An 18,986-nucleotide genomic window follows, 5' to 3' on the forward strand; every position below is an offset into this window, starting at 1 on the left:
CGCTTTAACTTCGCGCACGAGCAGATCAGTTTCTTCGCTTGAAAAGCGTTCAGCTTTTCCGCCAACAAATTCCGCCATGTAAATAGCAATCCGCCATGGCGCGAGCGCATCTCGCTCTTAAAGGGAATGGGAGATGACACTCTGATTGGTTTATTGAACGTTACGCCCATTACTCATTAAGAGAATAGGGACAACCCATTTCAAAAATGCGCCCCGCGGCGCATGGACCGTTTTTCCGTCGTTAAAATAGCAAAAGTGGATTTGGACACGCCCTGAGTGCGCCTGCGCCGTGCGCTTCACACTTTGCGTTTAGATCGTTAAAATAGGGCCCTAAGTGTGAGAGGGCCTTTACATTTGCCAAAAATAGAATTTTTTATTATTAAAAAACAAACTAGCAAGCCCAATCCATTTGAGAAAAAGTAACTGAAAAGTAATGTAACACTACTTTAGTTAGTTAGCAGTCAGTTACGTTTTAGGGAGTAATGCAATATTGTAATGCATTACTTTTAAAAGGAACTCTTCCCAACACTGATCAGTGGTACAGTGCGTGACACAAAGTTTATATACTGTAAGTCTTAATAACATTTCTGGGAAAATGTCATCCAAGGGCACTCAAAAAAATGATTCTAGCTGCTTGTTCAGTTTATTTAAATAAAATAAGCTGAACCAACACAAATCTTTAGTTTTTTACTTAATTGGCATTCGCACTCAATTGTATTATGTTAAATGAAATTAAATTTGCAAAATGTTAGGTCAACCTAAACCATTTGTGTTGGGACTACATGAATCATTTATGTTGCATTGATTGAACCTGGGCAGTGGATTTCTAGTTCCCAGCATGCTTTGCATAGGGAAAGATTGGGACAGTAAATGTTGAACTTAAGTGCTGTTTAATGTGTTTTTTAGTAAAGGGAAATACCTTTTAAAGTTTGAAGTTCAGTTATATTTGACATTTAAAAGAGTTTATGTTATGTTGATTTTTTGAGGTTACCATTATGCTGAAGTGTAGACCTTGTGGTTAGGCTCTAGGTGGCTATGTAAAACAAATTTATATTGTTTTCAACGAGCATTAACTGTGCTCAAGCCAGTAATGAGAAGTTCTTTATCTGATCATTACTTGCATGCCATAAATGTTACTTAGCATATGAATAAGTGTTATTTTAGTTTAGTTTTTATAGAAATATAAATAAATTACTTGGAGGGCCAGCACAAATTTTACACAGTCTACATATGGTCATCAGCTTTTCCCCTCTCAATGGTAATGAAACATGTATGTCTGTGTACAACAGCTACTCAAAACCTAAGCACAAGCGCACATCTTCACCATGATGGTAACAAAAAAAAAAAAAAAAAAAAGCACTGGTTGGATCAACAAGAATGAATTATGTTCAGGAAACATACACAGAATACGTCAAATGAAACTGGTGTGATCTCATTCAATTAGGATGAATTTCACTCATTAGTACAATTAACCTAGCTTAAGTTCAAATAAATCAGTTCAACTGTGTGGAAATAGGTGTCATAATTGAATTAAGTTAGACCAACAAGTTATTTTTTTGAGTGGGTATGTTTCCCATACAACAGCGTAACTTGCTGCTGATCAACCATATCATTCCATTGAAGAAATCAACTAGCTATGATTGTTTCCCAAAACTGTATTGTTGCAAATTTGGAATGATTTCATGCAGGTGGTGGAGTAATAACTTCTTAGTAATCCGTTTTGAGATCTTTTCCTTTCCAGATTTTTTGCTATAATCTGAGGACTAATTCTCATTTTTTACTGTGCATTTTTAATCATTTTAACAGCACACAACAAAAACATGTTTCATAAGGAGGCCCATATACAGTATACTTTTTCAGTAGTTTTCACGTCTTTATTAAGTCTTACATTTAAATAACTTTGACCATTAAAAATAAACAAGTATTTAAGGGTCAAAGACTAAACGGGGGTTTAAAGCACAAAAAAATACTGTACATTTCTTGTACATTTGAATGTGTCCTGTTTAATGTTATATTTTTCTGATAAAAAAATGACTATCATACATCTTTTACCAGAATTTATAGAAGACCCCTGTTTATTTAAATACTTGAAAAACATAATAAGACATAGTCCTTTCAATATATCACAGCTAACATTTATTTGAAATGCCAAGAAAACAAATGTATGTTTAAAATTGGTATTTTATATGTTTATTTAAAAATGTAATGGCAAAATTAAAGTCTGGACCATTACACTGAATGACAACAATTTTACAATTTTGAACATTATTTCCCCCATATGTTGACATTTTATTTTCACAAATGTTATTTGAAATATTAAAGTAGACACTTTACTTGCATTTAACATGTTTTTATGTATATAAAATATGACTTTTGTGAATTTAATTTGATATGGACACCAAAATTGTGACATCTCTATAAACATCTATTAACATTTAAACTTATTTACACAAAAAAACATTAAAAAAATATATATAAAACTTCTAAAGAGTCTAGCAGTTACTCAGAGATCCACGAGTTCCCTCTGTTCACCACCATTAGGATCTTTCAAGCTCTTTCCATCCTGCAGTCCAGAATCCTGTAAGACTTCTTTCGTTGTTGCCAAGTCTTGAAACATCTTTACTATCCCAAACTTTTGTAGCTTTCCATGGAAGATTCTAGAAGCAAACACATACAGCACAGGATTCAATGAGCTACTGATAAAAGGCAGAGCTCCAGAAATGAAGACAGCACTATTTGGGATAGGAGACAGTTTGTCTAATTTCCCTACTAGATGAACCATATCTATGATATTAAGAACATGGTGGGGTAACCAACACAAAATGAAGGCCACGACCACTCCACCAATGAGGAAGATGGATTTCTGCTTGGTCTTAAAGCGCACCTTGCGGAGCTGTGTGGCAACTTGACAGTAACAGATCGCAAGTGTGAAAAAAGGAATGGTGAAGCCAAGCAGAGTCTCCAAACCAATACAAAAGATTTCAAAAGACACAGAGTCGTAGACCCGGCACAAGCATTGTTTCATTCCATCATCATCAATATCTAGATACTGAGTCAGGATGACAGGAATCCCCAAAATGAATGACAGGATCCAGGTCACTGGAAGTATTCTGGAAAGGGACATCCCATTTTGCCAATACAGCATCTTCAAAGGGTACCTGACAGCCAGGAAGCGCTCCACACTCATGATGGTGATGATGAAGACGCTGCTGTACATGCAGGCATTGATGATGTACACCATGGCTTTGCAGGCGGCCACTCCGAACACCCAGGAACGGGCCAGCGAGTAGATCCACAGCGGCAGGGTGATCAGCACCAGAAGGTCTGCGGCTGCAAGGTGGAGGATGAGCAGCACCGTGTGAGAGCGCTCTTTCACATACTTCAAGATGGTCCACATCACCAACAGGTTCCCAGGTGTACCCACCAGGAAGCACACGGCCAGGATCCCACAGACAGCGGTGTTCCCTGCAGATGACCACTCCTCCAGTACCGTATCATCACTATGAGAGCTGTTCATATTCGTCTCTGGTTTCAGTTAATCAGAGTTCTGACTAACACTCGCTGCTCTCCAGTTCCGTATGATTTAGCTGAGAAAGCAAACCAGCCTTCCCATAGGCATTATCCATGTGACAGAAAAAGGAGGAGACAAATCAGATGCCTACAAGTACAGTCTACTTGTCTACTCTATGAAAATGAAACTAAAATAAGAATAAGCAGAACAAAGGTTGAGAAGTGAGAGCCAATAGCTAACTTACTACAAATTAAAACCAAAAGCAAAAAAGGGGGATCCCAGGGAGTGTTGTCTAACACTTGTCAGTTAAATTGACTAGAAATGTGTTATCCCAGGTGGAAAAAAGTACGCTTCTATAATGTACTAAATGTGCTCTATTTTCGTGCACTAATTTTGTACTTAATATACTAAAAATTCTTCTTTAGTACTTCTTAAGATGATCTTAAGAACATCTAAGTGTACTCAACTGTGCTATTTTGAGACATGAAATATGAACTAAAATGTGCTTTTAATATACTATCTCTGTATTTAAAAAATGTACTTAGATACCACTTATAGTACATTTGATCCCGTAGTGTACTACAATAGCTAAATATATATTTTTAAATACAGAGATAGTAGGCTATATTAAAAGTAAATTTTAGTTCATATTTCATGCTGTCTTAAAATAGCAGTACACTTAGATGTTCTTAAGAAGTACTAAAGGAGAATTTTTAGTATATTAAGTACACAATTAGTGCATGAAAATAGAGCACTTTAAGTATATTATAGAAATGTACTTTTTTTTTTTTTTCCACCTGGGATAGGAGTGGAGTCGCTATCACACGTCAGCACCACCCCCCTGAGGTGACAGTAGTTTTTCTCTAAAAATGAAGCATTTACAGGAAAAAAGGAAACAAGTTATGTCATGTCTGTCTTAGTTTTAGTATGAAGTCATGTTAATGTGTTAAATGACAAAACTTGCATTATCTAATTTACAAAGTTCTCTTGTTTAATATTATTTGATTCACTGTGTACAATTTTAAGTTCTATTAATGTTACATTCTGACAGTGGTAGTTGGTTACAACAACAGCATTCTTTGTATTTGACTATAATTGAAATAGATTTCTAAACAATTTATTAAAATAACCCCATTCAAAAATTGGGAACCATTGATTCTCAATACTGTGTGTGATAACCTGGATGATCTACGACTGTTTTTTTGTTTTGTGATGGTTGTTCTTGAGTCCCTTGTTTGTTCTGAGCAGTTAAACTGAGCTCTGTTCTTCAGAAAAATCCTCCAGCTCCTGCAGATTCTTCAGTTTTGAAGGATTTATTTTTTTTTTTTTTGCATATTTGAGCCCTTTCCAGCAAGAGCAAGAGTCAGGGGGTGAAAACTTTTTGAATTTGAAGATCGAGGTAAATTGTACTTAATTTGTCTTCTGAGAAACATGCAAGTATCTTCTGTTGCTTCCAAAGGGCAGTACTAAATGAAAAAAATAAAAAATAAAAATAAAAATATTTCAACAAAATTAGAATCTTCATCCTGTTCAAATGTTTTCAAAAAAAAAAAAAAATGCTTGAAAACCTGGAGGATTTTTCTGAAGAACAGAGCTCAGTTTAACTGCTCAGGACAAATAAGGAATTTGTGAACAACCAATAAGGAACAACCTTACATCATGCATTTCCAGTATTTGGCCCAAGTGTTCAAGTAGGCGTGAACATCGCAAGTGTGTGTTGAACTTTTGATTACCCAATGGGACACACTTATAGTTCTGCAAACATGCAAGTGTTTACAGAGCTTTATTTTGATTTCCAATACTTTGCATTTTAATATAAACTTATAAAAATAGTCGCTATGCAACAGAAAACAATTTAAAATTCTGGTGCTTCTAATTAAGTGATAAACACAGTTTTGCAGCAGTTGCAAATGTTGAACAAAATACACATAGACTACTCATTTTTTGCACCAATAAAATGTGCACCACTTTATGTTTTACTGCCAAATTATATGTAATGTCTAATTAATTTACCTTACAGTGGAATGCTTTCCTTAATATCTCACGATTTCTGGGAACACGAGTTCCCATTCAGTCGGTCACGTTCGACGTACGTCGGACAGACCGACGAATAGGAATCTCGCTAGAGAGGCCAATCTACTTCGAGTGTAACTAAACGAGCCAATGCACATTGGCATGCAATCATATGCATCAGCTGCTCGCCTCGCAGCGCGGGTATATAATGAGCAGCAGGTGCGTTGCATCTTCAGCTTTTCGCTTCGGAGCCAAACCTTCTATGAAGACAGCTACTGAAAGCGAGTGTGGTGAACGAGTCTCTCTTCAAGACGTCTCTTTGTTGCGAGGTGCAGGCGGACAGCGCAGCAGCGGGGCCGATTCTCCTTTTGTTTTTGTTTTTGCCTTTAATTTGATTGAGCAAAGCTGTAATCAGCGTGAAGGCCGTTCTCACGGCTGGTGAAACGGTGCGCCTAGAGCGCTAAAAGCTGTTGTTACAGCTGGTAAGAGGAGCGCCTTCAAGGAGAGTGCACACGACAGGCTGCACATTCCCTGTCTGTGCTGCAGCGGCTATTCCCCTGCGTGCTTCAGCACCTAAAAGAGTCAGTCCTTGAAAGAGCTAACACGAGTAGTTCGCGTCTTTTTTAAAGATGTCGTTCTACTTGTGTGTTTCTGGATGCGGTCGTTACCTGGCGCCTCGGGATGGTCACCAGCGCTGTATCGCGTGCTTGGGCTTAAGGCACGCTGAGGCAGCGTTTGTGGATGAGTCATGTACCCATTGTGGGAAGATGACCATCGCGGAGTTGCGGTCGAGACTCCACTTTCTGCAAAGGGGTGGAGTCCCGGTCCCGACGCCTCGCTCCAATCCTCCTCAGAGGGTTGCTGCGAGCGGCGGGGCTGGTGACTTGAGGATACCGGTGAGCGCGCTTCCTTCGGGGGAACCAACCCCTAGGAACCCTCCCCCTCGTGCGCTCCGCAGCCAGTAGAGCTGCCCTCGGAACGTGGTGGACCACCCCAGAGGTGTGTACCATCCGTTTCCTTCGGAGCTCCCCAGACGACCGGATGTCGATCGCTGCATCGGAGGGTGAGCCTGATACTTCTGGGGAGGATGAGTCGGCGCAGTTGCCTCCTTCGGGGGTGACAACTGTGCCCGACACGGACCCGGGAAATGATGGCTATGCTTTCCCGGGCCGCCAACAGGGTCGGGCTCGTGTGGAATCCTCCACCGTGTCCCGAACCCTCGAGGTTGGATGACTGGTATCTCGGGGTGGCCAGGGCTGGTTCTCAGCCCCCACCCCAGTGCCCTTCTTCCCGGAGGTGCATGAAGAGCTCACGGGCACGTGGACGGCACCTTTTACTGCCCGAAACCGTGTCGGTGGGTCCTCCTCCCTCACCACCCTTGATGGCGGGGCAGCGAAGGGTTACACGCGCATACCCCTGTGGAACGGGCCGTTGCTATGCAACTGTGCCCTAACTCCACCTGGGCGGGGGGAGCCGTCTCTCCCTTCCCGGGCCTGTAAGTACTCGTCGGATCTTACCGGCAAGGCTTATCAGGCCTGTGGGGAAGCTGCCTCTGCCTTACACGCTATGGCGTTGTTGCAGGTCCATCAGGCCAAGGCACTGAGGGACCTGCACGAGGGTGGTCATGATCCACAAGTTCTCCAGGAACTTCGTGCCGCGACGGACCTCGCGCTTCGAGCGACGAAGGTTACGGCGCGGTCAGTGGGTCGTGCGATGTCCACTATGGTGGTCCAGGAACGCCATCTCTGGCTGTGTCTTGCGGACATGAGGGATACCGACAAGGTCAGGTTTCTTAATTCCCCCGTGTCCCAGACCGGCCTTTTCGGCGACGCGGTCGAGAACTTTGCCCAACAGTTCTCGGCTGTACAAAGGCAGTCTGAGGCCATCAGTCACATCCTGCCGAGGCGGTCAGCTGCTGCACCTCCACCGCCGGCGGCACCTCAGACTACCCGTCGCCGAGGGCGCCCCCTGCAGCCGCCCCCGCTCCCGCGCCCCAGCAGCAGCAGCCTCCATCCAAGCGGCGCCGTGGAGCCGGTCGCGGGCGGGGCGCCCAGCCCGTCCAGCCACCCCCCAAGAAGAAGGGTGGCAAGGCCAAGTCCAAGCGGCCCTAGGACGGGCGACCCGGAGATGGAGGGGACTGCTCTTCAGGAGGTGGTGAATGCACCACTCCTTCCCCCGGAGGAGGGCCGGGTGGAGAATCTTGTGGTGTTTCCTTTTGTTCCGCCGCTGGCTCAACGGCCAGCGGTACCCAAATTTTCAAGAAAAGAGCAGTTTCCTTTATCTCCGGGTCCGAAGAGGGCTCGGAGAGCAGTGGGAGGGCTAGAACCTCACCACTCTCATCCACCTCTTCTGTCGCCAGCGGACAGCAGCGAGCAGCAGGTAAGCAAATCCTCGACTGCTCCCTCTGTCCACCCGTGGAGGCAGGTAAGTGTTGCACAGCACACTGTGACCCCGCTTCGGGCCGCCTCACACAGAGAGCCTCCCGGGCCGCGTCCCTGCCTTCCACCTCGCTGCCCCGCGGCGGGTACGCCGGTGGTCCCCTTGGTGCCGCTGGTGCGGTCTCTGGGAGCCTGGCTAGCGCTCCCCAGTCCGTCTCGCTGGCTCCTCCGGACCATCAGGCTCGGCTATGCGATTCAGTTCGCCCGGCGTCCCCAAGTTCAGGGGCGTCCTCTTCACTTCAGTGAAAGATGTCGATGCCCCTGTTCTGCGTGCGGAGATTGCAGTCCTACTGGCGAAGGACGCGGATAGAGCCGGTCCCTCCAGCCGATTTGAGGTCAGGGTTCTACAGCCCCTACTTCATTGTACCCAAGAAAAGCGGCGGGTTACGACCGATCTTGGACCTGCGAGTTTTGAATCGGAGCCTTCACAAGCTACCGTTCAAAATGCTTACGCAGAAACGCATTTTCGAGTGCATCCGTCCCCGAGATTGGTTTGCAGCGATCGACCTGAAGGACGCGTACTTTCATGTTTCGATTCTTCCGCGACACAGGCCATTCCTGAGATTCGCGTTCGAAGGTCGAGCATATCAGTACAGAGTCTTACCCTTCGGGCTGGCCCTGTCTCCCCGCGTCTTCACGAAAGTCGTGGAGGGAGCCCTTGTTCCCATGAGAGAACAGGGTGTTCGCATTCTCAACTACCTGGACGACTGGCTCATTCTAGCACAGTCTCGGGATCAGTTGTGCGAACACAGGGACTTAGTGCTCAGGCACCTCAGCCAGTTGGGGCTTCAGGTCAACTGGGAGAAGAGCAAACTCGCCCCAGTGCAGAGGATCTCTTTTCTCGGTATGGATTTGGATTCGGTCGAACGGGTAGCACGCCTCACAGAGGAACGTGCTCGGTCGGTGTTGAACTGCCTGAATACGTTCAATGGCAGGACAGCGGTCCCACTGAAGTTTTTTCAGAGGCTCCTGGGGCATATGGCGGCTGCAGCGGCTGTAACACCGCTCGGGCTGCTTCATATGAGACCGCTTCAGCACTGGCTTCACGGCCGAGTCCCGAGATGGGCGTGGCAACGCGGCACGTTCCGGGTGCCAATCACTCAGGAGTGCCGCCGAACCTTCAGTCCGTGGTCGGACCCTTTGTTTCTCCGGGCAGGAGTGCCCCTAGAACAGGTGTCCCGGCATGCTGTGGTTTTCACAGATGCTTCTGCCACCGGCTGGGGTGCCACGTACAACGGGCATGCAGTCTCAGGGGTTTGGACGGGACCCCATCTGCATTGGCACATCAATTGCCTCGAGTTGCTGGCAGTACGCCTTGCGCTGAGCCGCCTCAAAGGCCTGCTTCGCGACAAGCATGTACTGGTCCGTACGGACAACACTGCGACCGTTGCGTACATCAACCGCCAAGGTGGTCTACGCTCCCGTCGCATGTCGCAACTCGCTCGCCATCTCCTCCTGTGGAGTCGGAAGCATCTGAGGTCGCTTCGCGCCATTCATGTCCCCGGTGTGCTCAACCGTGTGGCCGACGAGCTATCACGAGCTGCGCTGCCCGGAGAGTGGCGACTCCACCCCCAGGTGGTTCAGCTGATCTGGAGAGAGTTCGGAGAGGCTCAGGTAGACCTGTTTGCCTCACCAGAAACCTCCCACTGCCAGTTGTTTTACTCTCTGACCGAGGGAACACTCGGGACAGACGCACTGGCTCACAGCTGGCCCCGGGGCCTGCGCAAATATGCGTTTCCCCCAGTGAGCCTACTTGCACAGACCCTGTGCAAAGTCAGGGAGGACGAGGAGCAGGTCTTGTTAGTTGCGCCTTACTGGCCCAACCGGACCTGGTTCCCAGAACTCTCACTCCTCGCGACAGCCCCTCCCTGGCCCATCCCTCTGAGGAAGGACCTCCTCTCTCAGAGACGGGGCACTCTTTGGCACCCGCGTCCAGACCTCTGGAAACTCCATGTCTGGTCCCTGGACGGGACGCGGAGGTTCTAGGTGACTTACCCCCCGAGGTACTTAACACCATCACTTCGGCACGTGCACTGTCTACGAGACGTGCTTACGCCTCGAAGTGGAACCTGTTCGTCGAGTGGTGCTCTTCTCGCCGAGAAGACCCCCGAAGATGCTCGATCGGTGTCGTGCTTTCCTTCTTGCAGCAAGGGTTGGAGCGTAGGCTGTCCCCTTCCACCCTCAAAGTCCATTCTGCTGCTATCTCCGCTTACCACGACCACATAGATGGCAAATCTGTTGGTCAGCACGACCTGGTCGTCAGGTTCCTTAGGGGGGCGAGACGGTTAAATCCTCCTCGTCCCCCCTCCATACCCTCTTGGGACCTTACTCTGGTGCTCAGAGCACTCCAGGTTGCTCCCTTTGAGCCTTTGCTGTCAGCAGACTTAAAGATTCTCTCTATGAAAACTTTGCTGCTGGTGGCATTGGCCTCCATCAAGAGGGTAGGGGACCTGCAGTCATTTTCGGTCGACGAATCGTGCCTAGAGTTCGGGCCGGGTGACAGCCACGTGGTACTGAGACCCCGGCCTGGCTATGTGCCCAAGGTTCCTACCACTCCCTTCAGGGATCAGGTGGTGAGCCTGCAAGCGCTGCCCTCGGAGGAGGCAGACCCAGCCCTGGCTTTGCTCTGTCCAGTTCGCGCCTTGCGACTGTACATAGACAGAACTCGAAGCTTCAGGACCTCAGACCAGCTCTTCGTCTGTTACGGAGGCCAGCAGAAGGGAAAGGCTGTCTCCAAGCAGAGGATGGCCCACTGGATAGTGGATGCCATCGCCCTGGCTTACCAAGCTCAGGGCGTGCCCTGCCCGCTCAGGTTGCATGCCCACTCCACGAGAGGTGTGGCATCCTCCTGGGCGCTGGCTCGTGGCGCCTCGCTAACAGACATTTGTAGAGCTGCGGGCTGGGCGACACCTAACACGTTCGCTAGATACTATAGCCTTCGTGTCGAGCCGGTCTCCTCCCGTGTTCTCGCCTCAGGTCAGAGGCACGGAGAGGCCCCGGCTTAGTGTCGGCTTGCTGCGCTACATGCGCATTCTATTCTCCAGAGAGTCCCCACGGGCAGACCCTGTTGAGTCCTCCGGTTACCCTTCGGCAGCCGACGTGGCGGAGCGTCTGGCGCCAGGCCTATACTCCGTTGTATCCTTGAGAACCGGATTTAGGCTGGGTTCCATATGTGTGACCCTACGGGGATCCCATATGGCTTTTTCCACGGCTGCTCCTAAACGAAGCCCGTGTCTTTCCCTCTGGGAGAACCCATCTCTCACCGAGTGGAGTCACCCCAGTTCTTCCATATGTTGTACAACCTACAAGGTTAGTCCATATGTACTTATCCATATAACTCCTTCGGGGAAGGATATGGCTTCCGCAGCGTTCCTTATCGCATGTAAGGCTACGCTTTCCCAGCGTTATCCAATTGTCGCACTGAGTGGGTTTTGGGAACAACAGTGAACGACCCTCTCTGCGTGAGCCTGGTCCCACCGTCCTTAGGCAAGGGGGTTCAGGTGGCTCACGACAGAGCGCTGGAAGAGGGCAGCCCCTGTGGCGCTTTGGTAGGGATTCCTATTCGTCGGTCTGTCCGACGTACGTCGAACGTGACCGACTGAATGGGAACGTCTCGGTTACATAGGTAACCCTCGTTCCCTGAAGGAGGGAACGGAGACGTACGTCCCGTCGCCACAGGCGTTGTCCTGCTGATGCTGCCGCCTGCTGGGTTCGGCTCCTCAGCGAAAACCTGAAGATGCAACGCACCTGCTGCTCATTATATACCCGCGCTGCGAGGCGAGCAGCTGATGCATATGATTGCATGCCAATGTGCATTGGCTCGTTTAGTTACACTCGAAGTAGATTGGCCTCTCTAGCGAGATTCCTATTCGTCGGTCTGTCCGACGTACGTCTCCGTTCCCTCCTTCAGGGAACGAGGGTTACCTATGTAACCGAGACGTTCCTGAACATGATGCATGATGGGATTCGCTTAGCCTTGAATACCAGTCCGAAGCGGTATCTGCATCAAAAACTTAAGGCCCATTCACACCAAGAAAGATAACTACAAAGATAACTATGACGATAACTATATTTGTGTCCACACTAACGAACGATAACAGTCTGTTTAATCTAAGATCGCACACTGAGGTTTCAAAGTGTGTGTACAACATGTTTTTGCTGTGCATGCTGTTTCGGGTGAATCCAATCGTGAAAAGACCAGGTGTGAATGCCCTCTGAAACGCATTCAAGACTGATTTAAATCCGATCGCTCAAACCACTTCTGGAGGTGGTCTGGGATGCATTCCAGTCAAAACTGAACAAGTCTAAATGCATCTGGTTGTTGAAACCACATATGTAAATTTTAATCCTCCCAAAAAAGCTAAAAAAATAAACGTGAGAGTGTGTTATAGGCAAAATAAAATGTTATAGCCAGATATGACAGCGCCACTGCTGCAGATCTGTAGAGTCTTCAAAGTGCAAACTGCCGCAAATGAAACTTAAAGTTACAGACACTTAACACACAATCATCTTCATTAAAAGTAATGAGATTAAATGATCTCACCAGTGCTGTTGCCACACTCTCTCCTATTGGGGACTTTGATTTTGAAATTAGCTGATGATCAGAAAAATGCAGCTCATATTTGTTGCTTTCGATGACATGAAATCCATTAAATATACATATAGTATGGGAATTGAAGATCAGATCTATATCCATTTTGCAGAGACATTTATGTGGCCAAGTGTAAATGGAATCGTTCTGATGAATCAGATAGCTATCTGATAAGTAAAAATGCATGAAGTGGCCAGGTGTAAATGCCCTAACAGTGAATTTGTTAGGGCATTTACAAAGTCAGTATAGTGGAACAAAACAACAAGTCTTTTTCTGACTAAACAGGCTTTGAAACATGCACAAATTGACATTAAAGTGTCAATGAGTAAAGCGGGATCCCAGGGAGTGTTGTCTAACACTTGTCAGTTAAATTGACTAGAAATGTGTTATCCCAGGTGGAAAAAAGTACACTCTATAACGTACTAAATGTGCTCTATTTTCGTGCACTAATTTTGTACTTAATATACTAAAAATTCTTCTTTAGTACTTAAGATGATCTTAAGAACATCTAAGTGTACTCAACTGTGCTATTTTGAGACATGAAATATGACTAATGTGCTTTTAATATACTATCTCTGTATTTGAAAAATTTACTTAGATACCACTTATAGTACATTTGATCCCAATAGCTAAATATATTTTTTAAATACAGAGATAGTAGGCTATATTAAAAGTACATTTTAGTTCATATTTCATGCTGTCTTAAAATAGCAGTACACTTAGATGTTCTTAAGAAGTACTAAAGGAGAATTTTTAGTATATTAAGTACAAAATTAGTGCATGAAAATAGAGCACTTTAAGTATATTATAGAAATGTACTTTTTTTTCCACCTGGGATAGGAGTGGAGTCGCTATCACACGTCAGCACCACCCCCCTGAGGTGACAGTAGTTTTTCTCTAAAAACGAAGCATTTACAGGAAAAAAGGAAACAAGTTATGTCATGTCTGTCTTAGTTTTAATATGAAGTCATGTTAATGTGTTAAATGACAAAACTTGCATTATCTAATTAACAAAGTTCTCTTGTTTATTTTGATATTAAAATATTTTAAATATTAATATTATTTGATTCACTGTGTACAATTTTAAGTTCTATTAATGTTACATTCTGACAGTGGTAGTTGGTTACAACAACAGCATTCTTTGTATTTGACTATAATTGAAATAGATTTCTAAACAATTTATTAAAATAACCCCATTCAAAAATTGGGAACCATTGATTCTCAATACTGTGTGTGATAACCTGGATGATCTACGACTGTTTTTTTGTTTTGTGATGGTTGTTCTTGAGTCCCTTGTTTGTTCTGAGCAGTTAAACTGCGCTCTGTTCTTCAGAAAAATCCTCCAGCTCCTGCAGATTCTTCAGAAAGCAAAACTTCAAAGAAAGCAAGACAATGTTGTCGAAACTAGCACTCAATACCTGAGCAATATTTCTCACCATTTATTCAGGGGATATGACTGATTGTTTTCCATATATCCATTTTCTTTAAAGTATCCTTGAAAAAGGGGTCAACAGTGGTGGCTTTCTCTGGGCCACAGCGATTAACTTCTCCGCAATGTCGTCTGCCATTTTAAATGCGTGAGCCCTTTTAAATTAGTATGGATTCTGATTGGCAGTCAGTGTTTTATTGTTCAACAGCTGGAAAATATCATTCTGAAAGTGATCCCAATGATATCGTTTTTCTTTATCGTTATTGTTATAGTTGTGGTGTGGAAAGTGTTATTCTTTTATATTTATGATTTTTTAGAACTATATCTTAACTGTTATCTTTATATCGTTCTTGGTGTATATGGGCCTTTGGGCAGCTGACTTGTTGCCTCGCTGCCTTATAGGCCATGACTTTGCAGGGAGCGTTTCAGCACGAAGGCACCTCACGAAACTGATTTCAGACAGACAGGCAGAGTAACAGTTTAATGATCTACAGCAAAATAGAGCAAGCTTTGGTGAGAACAAAACAAATATTTAATTACTACAGCAGTAATTTCTTGCTAGAAATTGGACAACGTTGGTCAAAAACATACATTTACACACAAACTGACCAGAAACCGCAACTTTCAGATGCCATCTTTCTTTTTCTTGCTCAATTGTCACATTGCATTGGAAAGCGCAGGATTGTGGGATCTTCTTCTTCTTCTGGTGTTAATGGCGGTTGGCAGACCAACTTAAATGGTGCATTCCTGCCTCCTACTGGATAGGAGTGTGGAGCACATAACGGTTGGGAAGTTTGAAAACAATAATTAAAAAAATAAAAAAAATAGTAATACAACTGTATCCTAAATTCTATTGATCAGTCTTGTTTTAAAAAAAATAACTAATTCATGAAATATCCTATTGTTTTGGGTCATTTCCTAACAGAAAATTATTTATTCAGGAAAAATCTTAAAGCTTGAATTAGTTTAAATCTTGCTCCTTCATATGCATCACACTCTTTAAGTACGTGCTCTACTGATTCTGCTTGACCACATTTATCACAGTTTCCATTTTCATGCTTCCTCATTCTATCCAGACCCTGATTTAATGAACAATGTCCAAGACGCATTCTTGACATTAAAACATCTTCTTTCCTATTGCCAAACTTTCTTCTTTCTAGCCCTACTTTCTCTTGAATATGATGAAAGTGTCTACCTTTTGTTCCACTATCCCACTCCTTCTGCCATTTCTTTCTTGTTCATTTGCAATTAACAATTTTACTTCCGATTTACTCATTGACACTTTAATGTCAATTTGTGCATGTTTCAAAGCCTGTTTAGTCAGATGGTCTACCTTCTCATTTCCTTCCACACCCATATGTGATAGCACCCACAGGAAATTTATGTCTTTTACATTTAGTCTTATACTAAATAGACTCTGCATCACTTCAAATATCATATCTTGTCTCGCTGTTGATATTCCACTTAAAAAGCTATTTAAAACTGAAAGGGAGTCTGTACAAACTACTGTTCTTGTTGGCTGTACTTCTTCTATCCACTGGAGTGCTAGAAATATTGCTATTATGTCTGTAGTAAAAACAGATATATGATCTGAAATTCTTTTTGATATTTTGACTTTGAATTGGGGTATATAGACTGCTGATGCTGTTATTCCAGATTCAGGAGCTTTAGAGCCATCCGTATATATTTGTAATATGCTATAATATGATTGTTCAATGTATTGCTGCACTGCTATATTTGTTAACATATTTCTTTCTTTATGTTTTTCTTCATATAAGTGAATGTCAACTACTAGCATAGGGAAAAAGCAAGGAGGAATTGCTGAAGTTGCCACAGAAGGGGTAATATTGATGTAACTAATTCCCATATTCTGTGCCTCCTCATTAGCAGTCCATCCAAAGCTTGATAGTTTTTTATACTCATATTCCCAGCAGTCCTTCAGAACTTTCTTAACTGGATGACTATCCAAGTGTCCCTTTACATTAATCCAGTATCTCATCTTTAATTTGAGCCTTTGGATTTCTTGAGGCATTTCACCCATCTCTACTTGTACTGCTGTTATTGGAGATGATCTTATTGCTCCACAACATATTCACAGTGCTTGTGATTGAATTGCCTCGATCTTTAACAGTTGTGTTTTAGATGCAGAACTATACACCATACTGCCATAATCAATAGCTGCTCTTATTAGTGCACAGTATATACTTTTAAGAGACTGACGACATGCCCCCCTTTCAACTCCTGACAAACACCTCATTACATTTATCGCTTTTTTACCTTTGTCTACCATTTTCTGAATATGAATTCTAAAATTCAGTTTTGAGTCCATCCACATTTCCAGAAAACTAATTACTGACACCTGTTCCAAGTGCTGTCCATAGGTTTTAATATTCATTATTGGATTGATTTTTCTTTTTGTAAAACAGATCACCTGAGTTTTTGCTACAGAGATACAGAAACCCTATTCATTAGCCCAATTTTCTACTTCTTTAACAGCATTCTGCATACACTTCTCCACATGCCCCACATTGCGGCCCCTTTTCCACAGCGCGCCGTCATCTACATACAAGAACCTTCCTATCCCCATGTCTTTCTGAGTAAAAATGTCGTTAATCATTAGATTGTGGGATATCAAAGGCAGTGAAGGATGCATCTATGCTGCCTTCAAAAATCGATCAGATGAAGGTATCTCATGAGAAAGGAAGTGAAGCCAACATTAGGGCTGTGTCCAAAAACCTAGCTGTCTTGCTGCCTAGCTGTCTTATAAGAGAATGACTTGTACGGCAGCGTTTGTGCATGAAGGTACCTCACGAAATTGATTTCGGACAGACTTCTGAGGCAGCGTAACAGTTTAATGATCTACAGCAATATAGCGCGAGCTTTGGTGAGAACTAAACATATTTAATTACTACAGTAGTAATTTCTCAATAGAAATGATATCAAAATTGAAATGTTGGTCAAAATCGTACATTTATACACAAACTGAGCAGCAAACGCAACTTTCGGACGCTATCTTTATTTTTCTAGCTCAACTGTAACAGAATGGAAAGCACAGGATTGTGGGATATCAAAGGCAGCTAAGGATACATCTATGCTTCCTTCAAAATCGATCAGATGAAGGTATCTCATGAGAGAGGAAGTGAAGCTAACATTGGATTCGGACGTGCCTTGATGCCTTACTACCTTGAAATGTGTCCTCAGAAGGCAGCATTTTCCAGTTTTCGGACGCAGCCTAAACCCACGTTCGGCTGCATCCGAATCCAAATACACGATTATAATCACATAAGAATTGTCTTCGTTCCTCAAGCAGTCTCTGATATTTTCCATAAACGTGTGTATTATCGCAGTGGTTAACATAAGTAGCCTTTATATATGCCAGTGGAAACGCGACTGGCTCTGGCACGCACGATACGTTAGGAGTAAAATATCACATCATGGCTTTGATGCATCAGTGACAGGTGAAGTACAGACAGCGGGTTGTTCATGTATTGCAGGGTCAGGATGCTCTAGTCATGCAGCTGCACTTTTGTGGAAGGTCAGTAAAGTAAAGAGCAATTAAGGGCACGAAAACTGTTTATTGTGATATTATTAACTAAGAATGTAGTAAACTGAGATGTTGTCCCTGAGCACCGTAACGACATCTCTCATAAAGATTTGCAACTTTACAAAGTAAACAATGATCCAAAAAACACTTAGCCTCTTCGCTAATTAGCACACAAAATTTAGTTTATATGGACAGACCCTCGCTCCCTCGATTTTGACCGAGGGAGCGAGTCTACTTCATATATGTACACTTCAGGCAGCTCCATAACCCACAATGCAACACGATTGTGACGTCACCGCATACCGTTTAATTTACCCCACCACAAACAACTCTATGATATATTAATTATGTTTTAAACATTTAAAACACACATATATACATATAGGATGCTGTATTAAACAATTTTGTAAATCAGCTCCATTGCGGATTCCAAGTGATCAAGGGCTTAGGACGTTCCAGTTCAGCCCATACAAAGGTTCCGCCATAGACAGTAAAAGAAATGGACACAGCGACCCCATTGGAACTCAATTGAGTCAAATGAAGCCCATTTTTAGCGATTTTTAGCACTTCCCTTTCTGATGCGCAGACTCACACTAAGCTTGATGACGTCAGCAACCTGTCTGACAGATGTAAATCTTCTAGTAGCTGTGCATGCGAACTGCCATCGTTAATCTTGCAGAGACGGCGAGCTTGAGCGGGGAGTTCTTTGGCGTGAGTGAGCAGGAGTAAGTATTCTGATTAATTATTTTGTATAGTATTTTAAAATGTAACGCCAGTACGCCATATTAAGATAATCTCCCCGATTGCCTGCGAGCTTCTCTTCCTGTCTGTACGGTAATTTCTCTACTGTGCGACAGAGAATCAAGTGGTTATGACGCAATCGTTAGCTTATTTTTACAAAAACTGTTTCTACGGGGCCATAATGTAAGATAGTAGGTAATGGAGCCCTTTATACATTGTCGTGTATCTTTGGAAATAAATAATGGACAAATGGAGTCTTTAAACGCCTCAGATGTAAAGTTATTCACTGTCAAAGTGACGCCAAAATGAATGGGAGTCAATGGGGATGCTAACGCAAGTGAAGTTCTGCTACAAGATGGCGGCACCCGGCCGACTTCAACTTCCGGTCGACTTCCTTGGGCACTGGGTTCCGCCAGAAGTGGTCACTCGTGCAACGTAAGCAATGAGGTACATCCGAGTCAACGAGACCGAGTGAAGTTAGCGAGGAAAGGGCATTTAAAAACCGAACTGGAACGCAGCCAAAGTGTTGCAAAAAATCCAAGTGTCTACAGAGTTTTTTTTTTTATTTTTAAATTATTATTTTCAATACATTTCATTTTAAAATAAACTTCTAAATGTCTGTTCAGTGGTTGCTGTGTAACAGAAGACACAATATTAACATTGTGCTTCTAATTAAGTGACAAAAAGCAGTTGCAAATGTTGTACAAAATACACATGGC

The 18,986-nt window shown here is 43.9% G+C and overlaps 1 protein-coding gene across 1 annotated transcript; it reads right to left on the reverse strand.

The window, feature by feature from the left end:
* Positions 1 to 2,059: 2,059 nt before the first annotated feature.
* Positions 2,060 to 3,709, reverse strand: si:dkey-148a17.5 (uncharacterized protein LOC100535037 homolog). Its single transcript, XM_067401026.1, has one exon. The coding sequence runs from the start codon at positions 3,515 to 3,517 to the stop codon at positions 2,504 to 2,506; it is 1,014 nt and encodes a 337-aa protein (XP_067257127.1). The 5' UTR covers positions 3,518 to 3,709; the 3' UTR covers positions 2,060 to 2,503.
* Positions 3,710 to 18,986: the final 15,277 nt, after the last annotated feature.

Source organism: Chanodichthys erythropterus, chromosome 11 (genome assembly GCF_024489055.1).
Source record: "Chanodichthys erythropterus isolate Z2021 chromosome 11, ASM2448905v1, whole genome shotgun sequence".
NCBI classification, from domain to species: domain Eukaryota; kingdom Metazoa; phylum Chordata; class Actinopteri; order Cypriniformes; family Xenocyprididae; genus Chanodichthys; species Chanodichthys erythropterus.